The sequence below is a fragment of the Camelus bactrianus genome, chromosome 33, assembly GCF_048773025.1.
Source record: "Camelus bactrianus isolate YW-2024 breed Bactrian camel chromosome 33, ASM4877302v1, whole genome shotgun sequence".
In the NCBI taxonomy this organism is placed as follows: Eukaryota; Metazoa; Chordata; class Mammalia; order Artiodactyla; family Camelidae; genus Camelus; species Camelus bactrianus.
The window spans coordinates 18647001-18667609 of NC_133571.1; the positions used below are offsets into that span (position 1 = coordinate 18647001).

Sequence of the window (20609 nt, forward strand, 5' to 3'; positions counted from 1 at the left end):
GTGATGGCCCTCGTGGTTGAGATGTGGCGGCGTCCTAGGGCAGTTCAGAGTCGCCAACAGGAGGCGCTCGGGTCAGATTCAGCTCACAGATGTGTTTTGTTTGGACTATATATTGTTTTGTAAAATTGGGGGATCAACATTTAAGTTAGGAGACTGCACATAAAAAATCCAGATTCTTGGTTTCTCTTGACAAATTGCACAATCAGGCAACTGGGGACCTCTATTCCCACCTGGCTACAGTCGGGTGTAGTTGAGTCATTGCTGCCCCTGACAATGTGGCCCCAGGTGGTCGTGACATTGTTCCTCCTGCCGTCTCCCAACGTGGAGGCTGAGGGTCAGCCGCCATTTCTTGTTGGGCCGTCACTCTTTGGTTGGGTCATTGGCTAATTATGCTTCCTCCTCCCTTTTTTTCTTTTATTTCTTTTCTTTTCTTTTCTTTCTTTTTTTTTTTTTCTTTTTGCCTTTCTGTCCAATTTTTGAGTGGCTGTTAAAGAGGGAAATAGACCTCTACACTGATTGGATCTTATATACTGATAGATCTCCATCAAGAGTGAAAAAACAAGATAACCCAAGAGAGCTCTGCCTTTGAAAAACAATTGGAGTGAATATATTTGTTTGTAAAAGTGAAGAATCCCTGGCCTTTAATGGCAAAGTTACCTGTGTCTCACAACCAGACACACCTTCACTCACATGTTTCCTTCCTACCTGGCCTCCAGAGGCAACCCTGAGCCCTGGGGCATGAAAACCACTAGGGCTGCTTGTTATATGTGCAGATCAAATCCCATGACCAGCTTTTTCCCAGATTCCAAGACAAGATTCTTAAAGACTTTGAGAAACATCACTCACCGAACATAGCTTTCAGTTGCCTTTTAGAAGTTCCTTGTTTTATAGCTGCTTTCCTTAACTTCCTTTTGCTGAATAGATTACAACCCCCTGAGCCAGGTGATCATTCAGGGAGCATCCATAGGTGCCTGCTAGGATCCTGGCATCGTGCAGGGGACAGAGGATAATTCGACTTTGCCGAGCATCCCAGGCCAAGGGTCACAGAAGACTGGCAGAGAGGATGCCAGTCACATCATACTCCATGCATTTTCACGTTGGCGTCTCAGACAAGGCAGATTTTATTATCGCTTTCAAGTGTACCTTATACTTTTATTTCTCAGCCTCTCTCTGGGCCAATCTCATTTAGCCCCTTTGCAAATTATATGCATCTCATTAAATCAAACCCATTTAGGACAATGCCCTTCAGGTGTGTGTATCTTAGTACATCTTTCATTTTAAGACAAGTGTTTGATTTATTTTTCATCTCATTACACTCTTTAAAATTATGTGCATCTCATTACACCCAGTGCACTGAGACGACTTATTTCCGGTGTAGACATTACACCCAGTATTATCAGGCAAGAATATTTTTTTCATTTCATTACAAGCCTTACAATTTATGTACATCTCATTACAATCAGCCATTTAAGACAATTCCCTTCAGTTGTGTATATCTCATTATACTTTTTCATTTTCAGATTTTTTTCCCATCGTCTTACACCCAAGCATTATCCAGAGAACTCCCTTCAGGTTTGCGCATCTCACATCCTCCTGTTCTTTCATGAATTTCTGGGTGGTTCTTCCCTCCCATAGTATTGCAACATTTTTATGATATCCAACCCATTTAAGGCCAGCTCTGCCCACCTGTGGGCCCCCATGACTCTGCAGGAAAGGGGAGAACACTGGGTTCTCCCGAATTTGGCCGAGACTCTGCCAATACTTCCCCTTACACACACGGGACTACCTGAATTAGCTTCCTCATTTGCACAGCGAGGGGGTGTGAGGGGACGGTTGCTAAGTCCCCTTCGATTGATCTTTTATGAAACCGAGTCCCGTGGACAGCAGTGCCCCAGGTTCCCAGCTTCTGCCGGGGATGCTGCTCCGCCCTCTGGACAGCCCCACCCCCGCTGGAGAAGCTGAGACGGACATCACTGCCCAGGCTCCCAGCACCCAGCCGGCTCCACACTTCATCTTGGAAGGAGATGAAATAACTTCCCTCTTTTTGATGAAATCCCCCCCGGCACCTCCAGGCCCAGTAGCATCTTTGTCTCTCCCACAACTCCCATGCCGGGAGTTCTCTGCTGAGGGAAACTTAGAATTGCTGAGCGGGCTTTTTGGAGGCGCAGGTGCCCAAGATCCATTCTCAACCCACTAGATTGGGATCTCCAAGGGTGGGGTTGAGGTAGGTGCATTTTTAAGAGATGCTGAACCACTGTCTCATCCAAGGCTGACTTCAGAGAAGGCTCTGCGGTCAGTCGCCCTGAGCTGTAAGGGCCTCTGCGCTCAGCACTGTGCCTTCTGTGTGTTTGCAGATAACAGGCATCCAAGCCTGGAGAGAAAAGACATCGTCTCTCAGTCCTGGAAAGGGCACCAAGGCCAGTAGACCCGCCTTGCCCACCTGCTGTGGGAGCCCCATCCACAGCACACTGTAAACTCCGCCGCTTCAGCCATCCTCCTCCAATGCCTCCCAGGGCAGAAAGGCCCGGTGGCACACGGGTCCACCTGACCCCTCCCGCTGGCACCCCGCATCTGCTGGCTGCCCTCCGGAGGCAGGTGGGAGCAGCAGAAACCCTCCAGAGTGTTTGTGGTTTTGGAGGCTGACTTCCCACGTGGGGGACCTGCAGTACTGTCCTCCATCTCTGTTCCCACCAGCGTGGCCTGACCATGGAGTATGTGAGCCTTCTCTGGGTTTGTCTGCGATGGTCTGTGTGCTGCCTCGCTGTCATTCTACTTGTCTCCTCGCCGGCAAAAACAGAATCTTTTCTCTAAGTACAAAAATAAATGTGACTTGCCACGGTCCCTCCTCCACCACTCCCCTGGAACGAACCTGCTGAGAAATCAGGATAGGATCCAACTCGACCTCTTTGCTTTGTCCCCTTGTCCAGGAGAGCCCAGAGGCCCTGGTTCTAGAATCAGATGGGCCACCAGTAAGCAGCATGCCGGGGGTGGGGGTGGAGGGGGGGTGAGGCAGATTTTAGGGGAACAGGCCACACCCTATCTTGTTTTGTTTTTGTTTTCCCATCTTCTGTGCCTATTGGATCGCAAAAATGATAAGGCTGGAGAGGTCACAGGGCCCGCCCTTTCTCTACGTCCCTCGACAGTTACCAGCAAAATAAAAGTCACAATTTTTTGACCATTTAGCGAGTATGCCAGATACTGTAAATGACTCAAAACAACCCTGGGAGAATTACTGGTATTATTACTAGTGTTAATATTCCCATTTCTAAAATAAGGAGACTGAGGCTCAGAGAAATTAAATAATTTTGTCAAAAATTATTTAGCTAATATGTAGCAGAGCTGGGATTCGAACCCAAGCCCCAAACCCATGCTCTTTCTTATGAGGTAATTTGCCTCCTGAGTTCGACTTGACCACGCCTGGTTTCAGGGTCAAGGGAAGAGATGCCCCACTTCCCTGAAACCCTCAGAGGTGCCTGCATCCCTGCACCTGCCTTTACATTCCTCCCCTCAGTTCCCCAGGTGAAGCAGCGTTCAGAGATGGGGGATCCAAACCTTACCTTCCTCTCCCACAGCAGAGCATCACCCAGTAGCCCACCTGCTCCCACTGAACCCTTTATCTTTGGAGGGAGGGGGCAGGAATGATGTCCTTACGAAATTGTTCTGCAAACTTTTCTATGAGCGGTGCTGCGGGAGGGGGTTGGGGAGCTAGTCTTGGGGGAGAGGCCACTGTTGCCATCCACAGCCTGGGACAAAGAAGTGGGGGACAGCAAGGTCGATTGCTCAGATGTGGGCAGAGTTTGATGCGTGAGGAACTGCTGAGTCCAGGCGACCTGTCAGTGATGACAGCCACGTCCAAGCCTGCCTCACTTCCGGCCTGTATCAGTGGTTCCTTCCCTCCTGTTCAGGTGGACCGGTGGAGGAAAGACAAATAAAGGGGCTCAAGCAAAGTGGGGGAGGCCACTGAGAGCAGAGGACGGGCCGGGGCCTGGGGCATTGTCAGATGGGGACTATTTTAATGAGAAAAAAAAAAAACAGTTCTGTTCAAGGCGGAGAAGACGAGAGCGAAGTGGAAATACACTGGATGGGGATACAGACACCTGGCCTTTCATTAATGTGCTTCCCTGGTTCTGTGATTCGTCTTCCTGTTCACTAGCAGGTGGGGAGTGGAAGAGAGAATGAGGTGGGGGACACAGGATGGAGGAAAGAGGGAGGGAAAAAGAGAGAAAGAAACTAGATGTGCACGTGTCTCTGGGGGTTTTCAGACAAAGCTATTATCAAAATGCCAACCAGCTCCTGCCTGGCCAATTTGCATATTCCATGCTGTGCTCTTTGAAGCAGGATGAATATGCATGAGGGCTTGGGCAGGGGTGGGGGTGGAGCTGCTGGGCTGTGGGCTAAGGTGGCTCATTGTTCTTTGAAAAGAAAGGCATTAATATGAAGCCAAGCACCTTCCTGGTCAGCAGAGCGGCCTCTGCATCGCCTCCCTCGTGAAGGGAGGCGGAGAGCAAAGCTTAGGCTCAGACAGAAATCCTAAAGTGTCTTCTCTCATCCTCCCAAGGAAATAAATAATCAGGCGCCATCAAGAATGCGGGTGTCTCCTCCAAGAGCAGCATCTAATCACTCTCCCCTCCACGCATGCTAATCTCGGAGGCCAGCCGGCGTGAGAGTCACCTCTTCCGGCTCCCTGGGAGACTAGGCTGCCCCTCCCTTTCAAGCTTCTGCTGAAGGAGGGCTGGGCCTCTGGTGGGAGCGGAAGTGCTCTCCGTGACTGGGCCACGGGGGAGTCCCTAGGACTCAGTGGTGCTCAAAACAGGCTCACATCCATAGGACCTGGTTCAGCGCTCATCCCAGGACACCTGGAGGACCACACACACCTCCTCATGACCGCCCCATCCCGTCGCCCCTGACCACCAGCTGAAGACAGTTATACTCCAGGTGCTACTCCGGTGAGCAGGAAAGAGGTTTCATTTTAAAAATTCCAATTTATCCCATAAAATTACTGCCACGACACCCTTCCCTTTGTGTTTTCTTTCTGAGATACCTCATCTGTCTCCCATCCTGAAGGAGAGATACAAGGATGGAGAAGGTGGGGACATTCCCTTTGGACCATAGCTTGTCCCCACGGGATCGTTCATTTCAACTCTATACAAACAGAGGCTGGTGTAGGCCCTACGGTGGCATTTCCTTACCAAGATTCAGTCAGATTTGGCCTAACGAATCCACATGGAGGCCTTTAACTGATGGAATACACCTCAGTAAAGGACCCTGCTGGCCAAACCAAACAAATCCTACCTGCCCAGGAGGGTGGCAGGCAGGCCCTGGCTCCTCCCTGCCCCTGGCTGAGTGCGGACATCCTGGACGGACTTGAGCTTTGCTTCAAGACTGAGTCTGAAGCATCGGTGGGCCCTGGACTCTTCTTGGATGTTAGGACCGTTCTGACGGATGATGGGAAGAGAGGCGATGGAAGACAGCGCAGTCACCTGTTAATCACACTCTCCGCACCTTCCTGCGGCCAGTCTCCCAGAGTCCGCGCTCCAGCAACTCTGAAAACTTACCAGAGCAGCTGGAAACCTTAACACAAACACCAATTGCCTGGATCTTGTTAAAATGCAGTGGGGCGTGTCTGGGGTGGGGCCTGAGTTTTGCGTTTCTAACAAGTTCCTGGGCGGGGTTGCTGCTGGTCTGGGCCCCGTGCTGGGGAGCAGGGACAGAGGGATAGGGGAGGAGAAGCCTGGAGAAATGACTGACGACCCCCCTCAACTCCTGATGTGGACAAACAGAGAGAAATGGCAGCTGCTGCTCCCACCCCTCCTCCTCCTAGGGCTCGCCTCCTTCCTGACACTTGAGATTTATTTTTAACTGCCAACAGCTTTGATTAGCTTGTCTCTGCTGCTTCAGACACCTGCTGGCAGGATAAATTGGGGGAAAGGAGTGGCTGACCCAGATCTGACAAATCCAAGGCAGGAAGGAAGGCTCTGAGGGAGTCACCGCTTCCCCATCGATGGCAGAGAGTAAACCGTGCTACGGCCCTCACCCCACCAGTGGCCCTCTGCCGTGGGCTGTGGCGCTGCCGGACGCAGAGCTGAGGTTGTCCCTTTCTGTCAAAGCTCTGATACTCAGGGCCACTCGCTGCCCTGAGGATTCGCACAGGTGCTGGTGGAGCTTCCGCCTTCCTGCAGCTGCCAGGGCTGTCTACACGGACGTCCTGCTCTGTGTAGACACCCACGTTGAGCCGCAGGCACTGGGGCAGTTTCCCTGGTGTGTAAGTGCCCCCTCACCCCCCAGGGAAGATTGCAGGGCACCAGTGAGGCCTTCTATTGTCACCTGTGCCGATCTGCGGCCTCCAGTGCAGTTGTCAGAGGGAAGAATCGTGGCTTCCCAGGGGGCGCACCAACGCCAAGCTCCTAAGAGGGAGCGGAGGTCTAACTGCCTAAGAGGCCAAGGTGCCAGGCTGACTCCACCACCTCGAACATCTCTGCTGCTTGGTCCCATCTGTCTCTCAGGACAACGCCACCGCCTACTTGCCACAGAGGGTCTGCGATGTGAGATAAGGTGCAGTGATGACAGGCGAGTGGCAAGTGGTGGGTGATAGTCTTTGCTCTAAGACAGGACTGTGGGAATATGCAGAGTTATCATTCAAGCCTGAAGATGGAAGGCAAGACAGTTCAGGTTGTGGGGAAGCACAGCCCCTCTGGATTCGAGGACAGCTTTCACCTGCTGGCCCATCAAGGCTGGCAGCTGCCTGCCACCGAGGCCGGAGACAGCACGTAGGAGCCAGAGCTGCTGGCCATCGAGGGCCGCGGGGAGGGCAGGGAGGGCACGCAAGGTCACGGGAGACTGTTCCCAGGGGTCGGTGGGCACGTCAGGAAAGTAGTTGCAACCCCTCACGCTAGGAGAGCCCAGCAGCACAGACGCCCTCCAGCCCCCGGGCCCCCAGGAGTCCACCCAGCCACCCCAACAGGGGCCGCCGAGCCGCCCGGCTCCTCCATGAGCCTCACTTCCTACCCGCCAACCCCGCGATCTCCCCCTCTAACCAGGGGTTCCTGTAACACATCATGCAGCTCCCTTGAGAGCTGCCCAAAAGCAAGATCTTAAGAGTCTGCGATGGCTTCCTCCTTCTGTCTGCAGGACTGCAGCCCCACCACGACCCCCCACAGGGGCTGGCACGCCCCCAGTCCCTAAGCACCGTGCTGGCAGCAACCGGCCATGAACATCAGGCGGGGGCAGCTACACATCCTTTCTCTAGAGGTTTGTACCAGGGGGCCAGTGGACACCACACTCCAAGCACATGAAGAATATTAATTAAATGAAGGTTTATTTCAAAATTAGTCTTAGGGTGTAAGCTGTGTTTTGAGGGCTGGAGCCAGACTACATGAGTGGTGACAGTACCCGCCTTCCTCCAACATAGGCGGAGAGGCGGCATCGTCACCAATCCTGCCCGTCGGTCATGCATCCAATGGTTACTAGGACTAGAAGCCAACAGCAAAGGACCCCGCGCACTTGCTCATGTTTAATCGAGGTTAAGCTATACAAGTTTAAATACACGTCGGAGGCTACGTGGTGTCATGCAGTCCCTGTGGCGGGATGACTCTTGCTCGGTGGCCTCCGTGGCAAGGCTGCTCCCAAGGGCAAGGTTAGGTAGGACAGAGCACTGGAAAGAGAAGAGGAGAGAAGGGGTGTCAAAGCCAGTGTGGGGCCGGACCTGCCGGCCCGGGTGGCCCTGGCCGAGAGCAGCCACGCCAGCCTCTCACCAGCGTCCTGAGCAGAGACCTGCCCCCTTAGAACCAGGGAACGACGGCAATCAGGTGTCTTCCTTCCAGAAGGAGGAAGAGCCAATGATAGCTGGTTGTTCGAGGGGGTGATTAAATGCGTGGCCTCTGGTACCCATCTGCCTAGGTTCAAATCCTGGGTCTGGCTGTTACTAATCCCATGACCTTCGGGAAATAACTTCACCTACCTGTGCTTGTTTCTTCGTGTGCACGGTAGACAGCGCCTCTGCCCCCCCTCCCCCACAGGGTTGTTCAGAAGCAAATGGAAAGTGCTCTGTAAATGTTAACTAGTTTTATCAATTCACTGACATTTAGTGGATTGTGAAAGGGTGGTGAAGGGTAAAGTCTGGCCCTCAGGCTCCCAGACTTTAGAACCCATTTCTACACACCTGCTTTGAGAAACTTGTTGCTCCTTTAAAATCTTTAAGAGTCAGAAGTTCTTCCCAATGTTTAGCCTAAATTCATCCCACAGAAATTTAAGATTAATCTCTCTGATCCTTATGGAAATGGTACCGTTCAGAGGGGTTTTGTTTGCTTGTTAGTTTTTAATTTATTTGTTTTTGGTGGGGTCGGAGGGGAGGTAATTAGGCTTATTTACTTTTAATGGAGGTGCTGGGGATTGAACCCAGGACCCTGTGCGTGCTAAGCATGTGCTCTGCCACTTGAGCTATATCTTCCCCCAGAGGTTCGTAAATGAGGTCCACAAGCCTTTGGAAACTGTACCCAAAGTCGTCTGTGCATGTGGAGCAAAACCTAATGAAGAAAAAGAGCTGGACAATGAATGACCATCAGTCAATAGTGTTATGGAGTCCATGGTTGTGTCCCCCACAGAATTCGCGTTGAAGCCCTAACCCCCCGGGGGCAGCTGTATCTGGAGATGGAGCCTCTGAGGAAGTAGAGTGAAATGAGGGCATACAGGTGGGGCTCTGACCTGACAGGGTTAGTGTCCTTATAAGAAGACGCACCAGAGGGCGCTGGCGCTCTCTCCTCACACACACGGAAGAAAGGCCATGTGAGGACAGAGTGAGAAGGTGGCTACTTACAAGCCAAGAAGAGAGCCCTCACTAGAAACTGAATTTACTGGCACCTTGCTCATGGATTTCTGCTCACCAGAACTGTGAGAAAATAACTTCCTGTTGTTCAAGCCACCCAGTGGTGTTCTGTTTTAGCAGCCTAAACAGACTGATACAGATGCTAACATCCCCAAAAGAAAGACAACCAGACAGTATGTCTCTTAATGGAAGTTTACAGCTAATGATAACGTAACGCTTATCAAAAGCTTCATGGACAATCGTCTACCAACTCCCCTGGCCCCGTTCGGTCTGGTCTGGTGTGGGTGCCCTGAATCTGATCACGCCTCCATCTCCACTGGGTAACGGGAAATACCAAAGGTGGAAGAACAGATTAAATTAAACCGTGAGGATGCAGCTACCCAGCAAAAGCCAGAAAGAGGAAATTCTGTAGGGCAAACAGTCTGGTTTCTCTAAGAAACAAAATTCAAAGAATGAGAGAGAGGAAGGAGAGGGGAGTCTACATATAATTCATACACATTTTGCACTTGCAATATGTGGACCTTCACTGGATCCTGATTCAAACAAACTGAAAAATTCTTATAGGGAAATCAGAGAAATCTGAACACTGGTTGATAGTCAAAGATATTTAAAATTTTTTAATTTTTCTAATCATGAAAATTTCTAATCATACAAATTTTTCTAATTTGTAATCATGATACTGTGGATGTGTTTTTTTTAAAAGAGTCCTTCTGTTTTAGAAATGTGTACTGAAATACATATGGATGAAAAATATATAATGATGGGTATTTGCTTCAAAATAATATGGAGGGGAGACATTGGGCAGGGGGGATAAATGAAACTAGATTGGCTGTGAGTTACTGTCAAAGCCGGATGCTACATACATGAGAGTTCACTAGACTGTACATTCTATTTTACGTATGTTTAAAGTAATCAAACATGAAACAAAAAATAGTTACGAAAGGATGCAGCGAATCATGACTCTAGTTTGCTGCCTTTCAAGTAGCTGAAACTATTAAAGGTGCCCTCCGGCTTCGTTTTTGCCAACAGACTAGCCGAGGCTGCACAGAACTGCCACAGTAAGTCTTTTGTTGGTCGGGCTGCTCTCCCAGTGGAGTCACTCTGGTGACTTGGGGGTGATGGAATCTCCTCCTCAGGCCTCCTAGCAACATCCAGCACCTCACAATTGTCCACTGAGCTCCCTGGCCCTGCCTGGGCTAGCACGGACACCCTGGGAGGGCGGGAGTCCCGGGGGCAGGGGCCTCAGAGGGGGCTTCTGCTCCCAGAGGCCTGGGCTGCTCTTACCTTTTATTTACGTGTTTATTTTAATATTTTATTTATTTTGTTTGTGGGGTTTCTGTTTGCTGTTTGGGGGAAGGTAATTAGATTTATTTACTTAGTTACTTTAATGGAGGCACTGGGGATTGAACCCAGGACCTCGTGCGTGCTAAACGTGCGCTCTGCCGCCGAGCTGTGCCCTCCCCGCTGCTCTTACCTTTTAAAATGTAGTCCGTCAGCAAAGTGGGCACCTTCTCATTATCCTCCTTCATGGCAAAGAGAACTGGGGAAGAGGGGAGAGAGGAGCCAAGAGCATCAGGGCATAAGCTCACCTCCAGGGCCCACCAACCCATCAACCCAGAGCACGTGAAAGAGTCAAGGAAACCGAACGTTCGCTGAGTATCGAGCAAGGTCTGCAAGCCTCTGGCAAGAGCCAGCGTTCAACCCGCTGGGGGAGGAGAAGCCGCCACAGGTCAGGGCGGCCTACCTATGACCCGGCTTTCTCCTTCTCTTTCACCTTTTACTTTGTTTTTTTGCTCATCTATAACGTCCACATCATCTCCTAAGTATGTATGTTTAATAATCATAAAAACAAATAAAGCAATTTCAAAAAAGAATCAGCTTTCAGATACAATCTAAATGTTAAGAATAATAGCTGCCACATCAGTGAATCACCAATAAATCTGTCTTTAAAGGCTTTCTATTCATGTACACAGCTGTTATTAGAAAAGTCCTCACCTCCAGTTTATTAGGAGCAAATGAATTTAACAAATATTTATTTTCCACTGTATGCCCAGTACAGCACTAGAATTTGTGGAAATACAAATTAATGACCCTCGAGGAGCTTACAGACTTCTTGTTGAAACAGGACATGACCTACATGCGAAGCAAACAATAGGGAAGTTATTAAAGCCTAACAGCTCTTTATAAAAGTTTTTAAAAGAGATTTTTCTGTTATTAAACTAGGTAGCACCTTCCCATGTTCACGGTTCATGTTGTGGAAGTCAGCTTTGTAGAAAATCCTTTAGGAAATTATCTAGACCTTATTATTCACAATATTAAAAAATGAGGGCAGGGGTATCTAAAAATACATTTCCTCATCAATAGATTCCTTAAGTAAGCTATGGGGTCTATGTTATATATGCAGTCTCGTATAGCTTTCCGAAAAATGAGAGAGATCTCTGTGTACACGACATCCCTATCAGCGACGAAGGAAGGCTGCAGAACTTTATGTATTAATTCTAAATGAATAAATAATAGAAGCTAATATTCACAGGAAAACTCTGGAAGAGAGCGTATGAAGCTGTTAAAAGTGGTTACCTCTCAGTGTGAGACCCCAGGGGACATTCCTTTCTACATAATAGCTCTGCAGGGTCTGGCCTTTTTCAATGAGCACGTGTTACTTTTCGCAAGAGGAGGAAACACTGGAGATGAGCTGGCCCTGATGCCTGGGGTCAGGAGGCAGCCATAAAAACAGCAGGACCCCCAGTCTGTCCCCATGTCTTTGTTCTCCACTGGTTACCTTGCCCAGTTGCAAGTCAGGGTCATGAAACTTCTCTCCAAAACTCGGGAGTGGATGAGGAACAGAGCCTGCCAGGGTCATGAGTCCGTGGCTGGGTCTAGAAGAAGACTGGACCTGAGGCAATCCAGGCATTGATTTCTCTTGTTTTATTCCTTCTGTACTTCTAGACACGGTTTCATAGGCTGGAAGTACTTTGCAACTGAGCATGGGCAGACTAAACAAACACAACCAGAAGATGGCCATAAAAACCCAGTAATTGTCCTCAGTCAACATGTGTCCGGGTTGATCTCCAAAATCCAAAATTTATAGAAATTGTCAGTCCCCAGAGCTGGTCTCTGGCCTACATCCTTGACCCAGGAGTAGGGAAAAGAGGAGACGTGGTTCACAAATCCGTACAAGGATGAGCCAAAAAAACCAGAGCTTTCATAACCGGCAGGAGAATTGGTATTCAGGAAAGTTGGCAGTTTTTTCTTTTAAAAGGAATAAAATATTGGAATGTGGTATATCCACATGACAGACGAGAGAGCCATAAAAAGAATGTTAACCAAATGTTAACCGATGTGACTAAAATCATGATATGAAATTTTATAGCCAGTATAATCCCAACTATATGGAAAAGACATAAAATACTACGGCTGAAAAACACCATAATAGTGACTACAGTGAGGGGGACAGGAAGTTATTTATCTTCCTTCGTTCACTTTTCTATGTTTCCAAAGTCTCCTAAATGATGGATATACTCTAGCCCTAGTTTTTTAAATGAACTAGAAAATTGTAAACAAAACCGCTGTTTCTTAATTAAAATGAAAGAATTTCACACTGCATTCCTGAATGGGTTTCTGTAAAAAATTTATAGCTCTTCTTTTTTTTTAAAAGACCATGATAGAGTACGTTACATCTATCTACCTTCGTAATTTGTCCAAATTATTTTCCAAATGCTTACTACCCGCGAAAACACAAACACCTATAAATGTCAGCTCGTTTCTCTCTACTCCCGTTAAAAAAAAAAATCTTAGTGCATATTTATGCAAATAAAGGAGCTTCAAATGAGTTAAGAGGAAGCACAATGTACTTTGAATTTAAAATTCCAGATTCTCAAGGACGCAGGATCCATTGATGTAGGCAGGGCTTCCGTTTACCAGAACCTCCTGCTTTAGTTCTCCAAAAATGATGAAAATGAAACGTGGTCACCTTTAGCACTGGGCGCAGGAGGTAACCATCTTCCTCAGGTGAACAGAAGAAGCTCCTCTTCCTGTCCCCTAGGGTATCAAACAGCCCCGCGGCGGCCCAGTCCCTCTCAGACAGTGCAGCAATGGGCTGGGCGGCCTGGTTAGTCTGTCACTCAGCACAGCGCACGGTTGCCAAGGAGATGGACTTTGCATGATTCACTGAGCCTGTCCCCACATCTCAGCCTAGGATTTTTCTCTTCCTAAAAGAATCGAGCTGACACTGACGGCTAACACCATGTGCCCCTGGCCCTTTGGGAGTTGTAGTGTTTGACGTATATGAAGAGATTTTGCCGACAAAAGGCTCTTTATCACACGCTGCTTTCTCCCATCACGCAGAATGTCTATTAACATCACTTGACAAGTCCAAGTGGAGGAGAGGAGGCAGTCATTGCCTGCAAGGAAAACCAGACTCCATTCTCTCCCATCAGCCTCACGCGCCCAAGAAACCTTGCTTCTCATTAAAAATACAGCCAGTCCCATTTTGATAATGTTGATTCTTCCAATCCAGGAGCACAAGAAATCTTTCCATTTCTTTGTATCATCTTCAATTTCCTTCATCAATGTTTTGCAGTTTTCAGAGTACAGGTAATCTCCTTGGTTAAGCTTATTTCTAGGTATTTTGTTGTTTTTGATGCAGTGGAAATGTTTATGCCAGTTATAAAGCTCTGGTTTTCGAAGTGAAGAAAAAGTGAATGAAGGGCCGCAAATGGCAAAATATCCTTCTTTCTTACGGGTGAGTTGTATTCCACTGTATATACGAGCTGCCTCTTCTTTATCCACTCATCTGTTGATGTGCACTTATCCATATCTTGGCAATTATAAACAATGTTGCTGTTAATTGCAGGGTGTATGTATCTTTTTGAATGAATTCTTATTTTGTGGTTGCTTTATTCCTTTGATAATTATGTAAGTTTAAAAAAGCTAAAGCTCTAAATGTTTTTAGAAACAATGAACAGTACATACACATAAATTTTTTTAAATGTGTGCAGTATATTGTGTATATGTATTTACATGCAATACATTGTATATGTACGGTCAAGTTGTAACAATTCTACCTAATAAAGCTGAAAAGTGAAGAAAAAAAAAAAATACAGCCAGTCCCTGAGACCAAGCTCCGTGCTTCAGGGGCACAAGTTCAGACAAAGCAACCTCAAGCCACAGAGGAGAGATGGGGTGACACAGAGGGTGCAGAGCCTTGAGAACCGTGGGTGATGCACAGGAAGTCCCTGCACACCGCTGCTGCCTCTCACTGCCCCAGCCTCTCCCACCAGCGCGTTCCCCCACACACACACCCCTACAGGTCTCTTCCCCTACAGTAACTGGGAAAAGACAAGGCAGCTCTGGGTATCACTGCAGAACATCTTCATTTTACGCTGTGCAGGGGACACAACACAACAGTGTGGAGCACATTTCGACCCACTGAAATTGCTCCGGGGAAACCTCAGGACTGAGGCATCAATGATGCAGCTCGGGGGGCGGGAGGGAGAAAAATGAGCAGCTCATCTCGCTGAGAATGGGAGGAACTCACTGTTCGTCAGCATCTGGAGATCTTCCACAGACGGGGGCGAGGCCTTCTTCTCATAAGGGATGACTGTGTTCAGATACTAGGGGACAAACGGCACGCAGCGTGTGAGACAGAAGAGTGGTCCCCAGGGTTGAGATACGGTTGACAACTTGCTCGGGGATTGAGATTTCCTCTAAGACACACGCTCCATCAAATCTACGTTCTTGACAACGCCCATGATAACGCGCACACCTGTGTCTTAGGACCTTTTTTCCCGTCTCTGGGGAATGTCTCTTTAAAAGTAAGACTTCACCACGTTAGCCAGGAAAAAATGTCCCTTCACTCCAACTAATACATTCTTCCAACACTAGGAACTTTCTGATTATTTAGGAATCCTGGCGAGCTTTTTCTCCTCCAGGCTGAGAGCAGAGAATGTTCTAAGTGGGGGATTATATTTCCTTATCCTCTGCAGTACAATTTGAGAATGAATGGTTTCTCTTCTGTCAAAATGACAGGTGAGAAAACCTCAGCCCTGCCCTGGGTCTGGGATGTCGGGCTTGCTCCCTCTGCTGGAGCTGAGGCGCTCCTGCAATAAACTCATCTTAGGGTCCAGTTAGAACACCTGGCCAGGGAGGCCTGGAAAGTTCCAGGGGAGCCTGGGGTCAGCAGTGAGAAGAGCTCTAGACCAAATGCCCAGAGGCTTGTGTTTTAGTCCTGGCCCTGAAACTAGCTGTGTGGCCTTGGGGAAATACCTAATCTCTCTGAGTCTTAGTTCTCACTGCTGTGAAGTGAGAGCACTGGGTTACACGGTCCTAAATCTCTTCCCAGGTCCAAAATCTCTTCCAGAATTCTAACACTTCAGGATTCAGCTACAAATATGTCTAAAATATACACAGTTGATGTGCACAATCTTAAGTGTGTCTACTGACACACCGACTTTCTCTATCAGACTGTGCACTCCGTGAGGGCAGGACAAGGACTTCTCATCTTTGTACTGCTTGGGGGCCCGGCAGTGGGACTCAGCGTGTGGCAGGCACTCAGCAGCCAGCAATGAAGCTACCTCTCAGGCAAGTAGTTGGCTAAATGGGAGACACCACCGCGTGGGTTACAGTCAGCGGAGCAGCTGTAGAGGCAGTCTTGGTGGGACTGGCTCAGCTGGTGACCCATGTGGTAGAGTTAACTGAGGTCTTGTATGGGATCTTTCATGAGGTGGATTCCCCTTTAATGCATTTTGTTTCTGAAACAACTGAACTCAGAGGTCGACAAGTAGTGTTAAGTTTCAAGTTCATCCCTGCCCTCTAATATTAGAGCTCAAAAAACTGTTTGCCTTTAAAAAGACACTTTCTGTTCCTCCTTAGAGTGGAAGAAAATGTGAGGACATCCCCTGCACTACATACAACTTGCCCAAGTGCTGGGACAATTCTAGTGAATCACCATTCCCTGCTCTGTTGGGGAGGCCAAGTTTCAAGAATCTGGGCAGAAAGCTGGGGACAGGGAGATGGGTGGTACCTGCTTGTCAGTTCCTGAGGGGCCAAAGGTCTGGCGGATGCTGCTCTGCAGGATGTTGGAGATGCCTTCCATGCTGAAGCGCTGGGGGACGAGAATGAGACTCAGAAGGGGAGGTGCTTCCTGCTCTGCATTCATCACCCGGGACTCCTGTGTCCTCCCTACTCCACCCATACCCATGAGCTTCCACACTGCCCCAGGTCACGGCCCCAGGGTCTGCGACCATAAACTAAAGGACCTGGTCTAAGATGCAGGAAAAAATTTCAGCCTGAGTTTTGCAAGAAGAAATAGAGTCTCAAAGACTCTTATCTGAGTCAGTCCCTTGGGCAAAAAGACCCCCCTGCACTGCTGGGTTTCTCCGTTTCAACCTCCACTATGAAAACAGAAAAATAAAGCAGCACAAGGAAACTTGGAAGGATGATGATGCAAATATCTCAGGGAAGAAAACAATATGCCCAGCCACTGGGAAGGGCGGAGGTACAGCAACTGTCCTCATCTGGAAAGGTTTTCCCAAAATGCACATGCCCGGGTGCAATTCAGTAGGTCTGGCAAGGAGCCCAGGAAAAGCTCCTTGGATGATTCTGCTGAGCTCCCCCCTGATTAAGAACCACTGGTTAGAAGAATCCCGTGACTATAACAGCAAAGCATCATAGTTTTCCATCCCGGAACACCCTACCGACATCCGGGATAGATGGGTCAGGACTATAAGCTGCCCTGGGAGCAGGGACTCTGACCCAGAGTCCCAGGGCACAACTCCTCTCAATTCTAAATGCCTTCACCCCACTTTCTAAGGTCTTGCCTACGAAAGCACATGCTGCAGTCGCTTATTTCCTAGTGTCACATCCTGTCTCCTCCACTTGACCGGGCGTCCTCTTGAGAGTCCTCTCCACAGCTCCGCTGTCCGCCGGGATGTCCTGCTCACAGCCACCGCTCAGGCCAGGTCTGTCTAGGGCCGGCCCGGCGGGGACCTGCAGCGGGGAGCTCTGGGCTGGCGCGGCCCATGCCCTCTTACCTTGAGCGGCATCTGGCTTCCCTTCTCTACCCGGCTGCTCTGCAGACTCAGCCCTTTCTCTTTCCGCCTCTTCTTCATCAGCTCTCGCTGCTCCTTCTGCTTGTTCTGCACCTCGATGAGCACCGTGATGAAGGAGTTCTTCACCTCCTTCTCGAACTCCAGCTCGTCCCGGCGGGCCAGCTGCTGCACCAGCTCCTCCGAGAAGTCTCGGATGGCGCCCTCTACCTGGTCCAGCAGCTCCATCAGCTCGGACCCAGACATGTGCCTCAGCCCTGCAGGGGAGACCGACCCACAGGGGACACTGCATCCAGCCCAGCCCAGCAGAGAGGCTCCCGGGGCCCCTGCCACCCGAAGGGTCTGGAGGAGGCCCTCCACCCCGACAACCCCTCGAAAGAACACAAAAGGCCTTCATAATTGAGGGTCATGCCAGGAAGAGGGGGCCAGTTATCAACTGTGGGAGGGATCACCCCGTGGGAACGAGGGAGGGAGAAGAAACAGCCCCCGAGGGGGCCTGTGGATTCTGTCCACAAGACAGACATGTGGCTTTTCAATCCCTTGTTCTACCTTCCTATTTTACCTCTGACTCTAGAATATTCCTTGTGTGAAATGGATCAAGAATTGGGCAGAGGGTGGGGAGGACATGAAGAGGAGGTTTGGCGTCTGTGTTGAAGAGCAATAGAGAGGTGGTGTTTCTTCCCCAGACCTGATCAAGGAACAGCAAAACAGACCGCAAAATAGGCAGCGTGGTCTGAGGCCTTCTCCACACCGACTGTCCTGGGTCACAGTGCACGTGTCCCAAAATATGGCAAATACGTAAGGATGCATAGAAAACACACATCATGCATAGAAAAACGAGGCCTGGCTCGGTAATACCGAGCCGTCTGCTGCTGTCAGAGAAAAGGAGGGGATAACCGGACACAGATGGGTTCATTGGAAATTCTTGTCCCCTAAGAGGTCTTCATCTAACGTAGCCTTGGGGGCATCTTTTCGAACGTGCCCCTTTCGACAGCATCTTTTGTTTCTACACCAGAGTCCCTTTTTCCTATTCCTCTGCGTTCTGGCTCTGCCCGGGTATTTGCTGACTTGGTTTGACCTTCCCTTTTATTTCGGTCTTTGGAGCTGTCCTCCTCCTTCTGTTTTTGCCATTTCACTCTGCGTTTCAGCTATTTTCCCAAGTCTTTTGCTGAACAGCTCTATGTGTGGGACCTTTGTGTGGCGGAGAATGGCCTGACTGGGCAGCTGTGAATGCAGCCCCACGGCCAAAGCCGCTCCATCGCTCCCCACAGATGCCTTTGGCTTGCCCTGCCCTGCCCTGCCCCTGCTCGTCAGAGTCTGACTCAGGGACGCAGTTCTTCAGATCATGCTTCTCTTTCTACCACCATGCTCATCCAAGTTTGGACCTTTACACCCTGCCCACCCCGCCCTCTCTCTCCGTGGTTTATAAGTCCCATCGCCGCTCCACGGATCTACTCCCAGGGAACGGGGCTCCCCAGCAGCTTGGTCACCATGATCCCTACAGACTGATGAATTTTAGACTCGCTTTGCCACTGCTGTTACATCTTTTAATTTCACGCTTCATCCACCTCTTTCTTTGCAGGATCATAATTACTACAAACCTGTATCAGAGAGTTAATGCGATACACAGATTAAGAGTGTGGACTCTGGAGTTACCCAGCCTGGCTTCAAATGCTGGCTCCACTCCCTCAACGACTTGGGTGTGGTGTCGGGGTAAATACAAATTAAAAACAAGAGGCTTGATTCTCCCTGTTGAAAATAAGGGAAGAGACTTCCCCTCTCCCTCACCTCCCTTTCCTCTCGGAATCTCTCTCTCTGTCCTTTTCAAATATGTGTCAGTCATTTTAACGGCTAACGAAGCCTGTTGACAGTCTCAGGACTCAGAAATGTTTCCTCAAGGACCCGAGAGCCACTGCTTTGAAACGTCATCATCAAGAGAGGTAGAACGCATGCTTAGCTTGCGTGAGGTCCTGGGTTCAATTCCCAGTACCTCCATCTTAAAACAAACAAACAAACAAAAACCAACTACCTCTCCTCCAAAAAAATCATAAAAAAAACAGAGAGAGAGAGAGATAACAAGGGTCTAATTGTCACCTGACTCCAAACTGCAAAACTTAATGTAATGGATTGTGTCCACTCAGCCATTGACAAGAGTGAGATTTCTTTCTGGTTTTGCAATCCCTGTAGTGGGTTGATTGTGACATGCCTCACTGTGGAGAGGTTATTTGGGTGGGGAGCCGATTTTATTTGTTAATTACATTTCCCCAACAGCGGTCTCGAACAAGTCACTCAACCTCTCGGAAGACAGCGAGCTCAATGCTAGCAGGACTGATATGGGCGCGAAATGAGATTATGCATGGAACGTTTTAGAACTGGGCCAGGCACTCTCCAAAAATACAAGCTATTATGATCATTACCGTCTGCAAATTCTTTTCATTAATGTTATGGTAGCATCATCTTGAATAGTGGGTTCAGATTTCCTCTGCTTATTCTGTCCTAGTCTTGTTCCTTGGTTTGTTTTACCATTTTAACTTTGCTCAATTGCCTTTCCTCCACCCCTCCACCCCCACCCCCTGCCAAATACTAACTTTTCTCCTGATGTCCAGTGAGAGAGGTGTTGCCAACTCCCTGGATTCGAGGTTCTGTTAGTTACATCTGAAGCCCGGGCCCTGCCTGGCACAGCAGTGCTTGTCCTCGGGGATCCCGCCCCCAGGGCCCTCACCTTCATAGGACCAGTTGTTGTTGAAGGTCTGGGTCAAGGCCTGCATCTCCTGCAGGAGGACCGAGTCTGCCTGGGAGGAGGTTTCTCCCCCATCCTCCTCTTCCAGAACCTCCTCCTCCTCCTCAGGGTCTGGGGAGTTCTGCATCATCTCCTCAATCTCCTCAATCACCTGAGGAAGGCACACAAGAGAGCGCTAACTCTTCTACGCCGCAGGCACGTTCTAGCTTGAATTTTGATCAGTGAAGGATGTTCCTAATTTGTGGCCTGTAAAATTCCTAAAGCAATATTGTTACTTTATAAATACTGAATAATAATAAAAATAGATCTGACCGAAGGCTCACATACTGTCTCCCTTTGATGTAAAGCACTCTTTGATGTAAACCCTCTTCCAAGGACGCCATTTAGATGAGGGCTTTATTGGAAACAAACCGCTCTTCCAGGAAACGAAGCAGAGCTGCCTGGAAGGGAACATTTACTTCAATTTGCTGAGCACTTTACTTCTAAGTGGGAAAATATTTTATCCACCCAACTTCAACACAAAACCCAGTCCATTAATCGTTACAATGCTTATGTCTGGAAGAAAACAAAGTGTTCCGAGGACAACTCAAAATGAGGAGTTGCTTTTTACGCAGAGGAAAATAGCTGTTCCTCTAGAATTCGCCTGGACAGGAACTGAAGCTGCCCAATGACAAGTGAAAATAAAGACAATGAAGTGGGGGGAGGGGAGAGCTCAGGGGTAGGGTGTATGCTCAGCATGCACGAGGTCCTGGGTTCCATCCTCAGTACCTCCATTAAAGAAAAGAAGAAGAAAATAAAGATTATGAAAGAATAAAAGGATAGGTAGGTTCTGGAGAGGAGAAAATAGATCAACCCAGCTGTAATTTAGACTCTTGATAGGGTTCAGCCCCTAGAAGACAGAGTAGAATTAGAGAGCTGCCAGGAGGAATGAGGCTGAACTACTGTGTGTGCCAACTGTTCCCACGTAAAGAACGTGGAACAAGCAGAGACCACTTCTGAAAGG

At 48.9% G+C, this 20609-nt stretch overlaps 1 protein-coding gene across 2 annotated transcripts in view; it reads right to left on the reverse strand.

Moving 5' to 3' along the window:
* Window positions 1-7298: 7298 nt before the first annotated feature.
* Window positions 7299-20609, reverse strand: part of FEZ1 (fasciculation and elongation protein zeta 1) — a 36608-nt gene continuing 23297 nt past the window's right edge. For both annotated transcript variants that reach the window (XM_010961654.3, XM_074356921.1), the window contains exons 5-10: window positions 19589-19757; window positions 16852-17123; window positions 15843-15923; window positions 14358-14433; window positions 10296-10361; window positions 7299-7651 (exon numbers count right to left, since the gene is read on the reverse strand). In XM_010961654.3, the coding sequence (XP_010959956.1) occupies window positions 7635-7651; window positions 10296-10361; window positions 14358-14433; window positions 15843-15923; window positions 16852-17123; window positions 19589-19757 (681 nt within the window). In that variant the 3' untranslated portion in view covers window positions 7299-7634. The remainder of the gene's footprint in view (window positions 7652-10295; window positions 10362-14357; window positions 14434-15842; window positions 15924-16851; window positions 17124-19588; window positions 19758-20609) is intronic.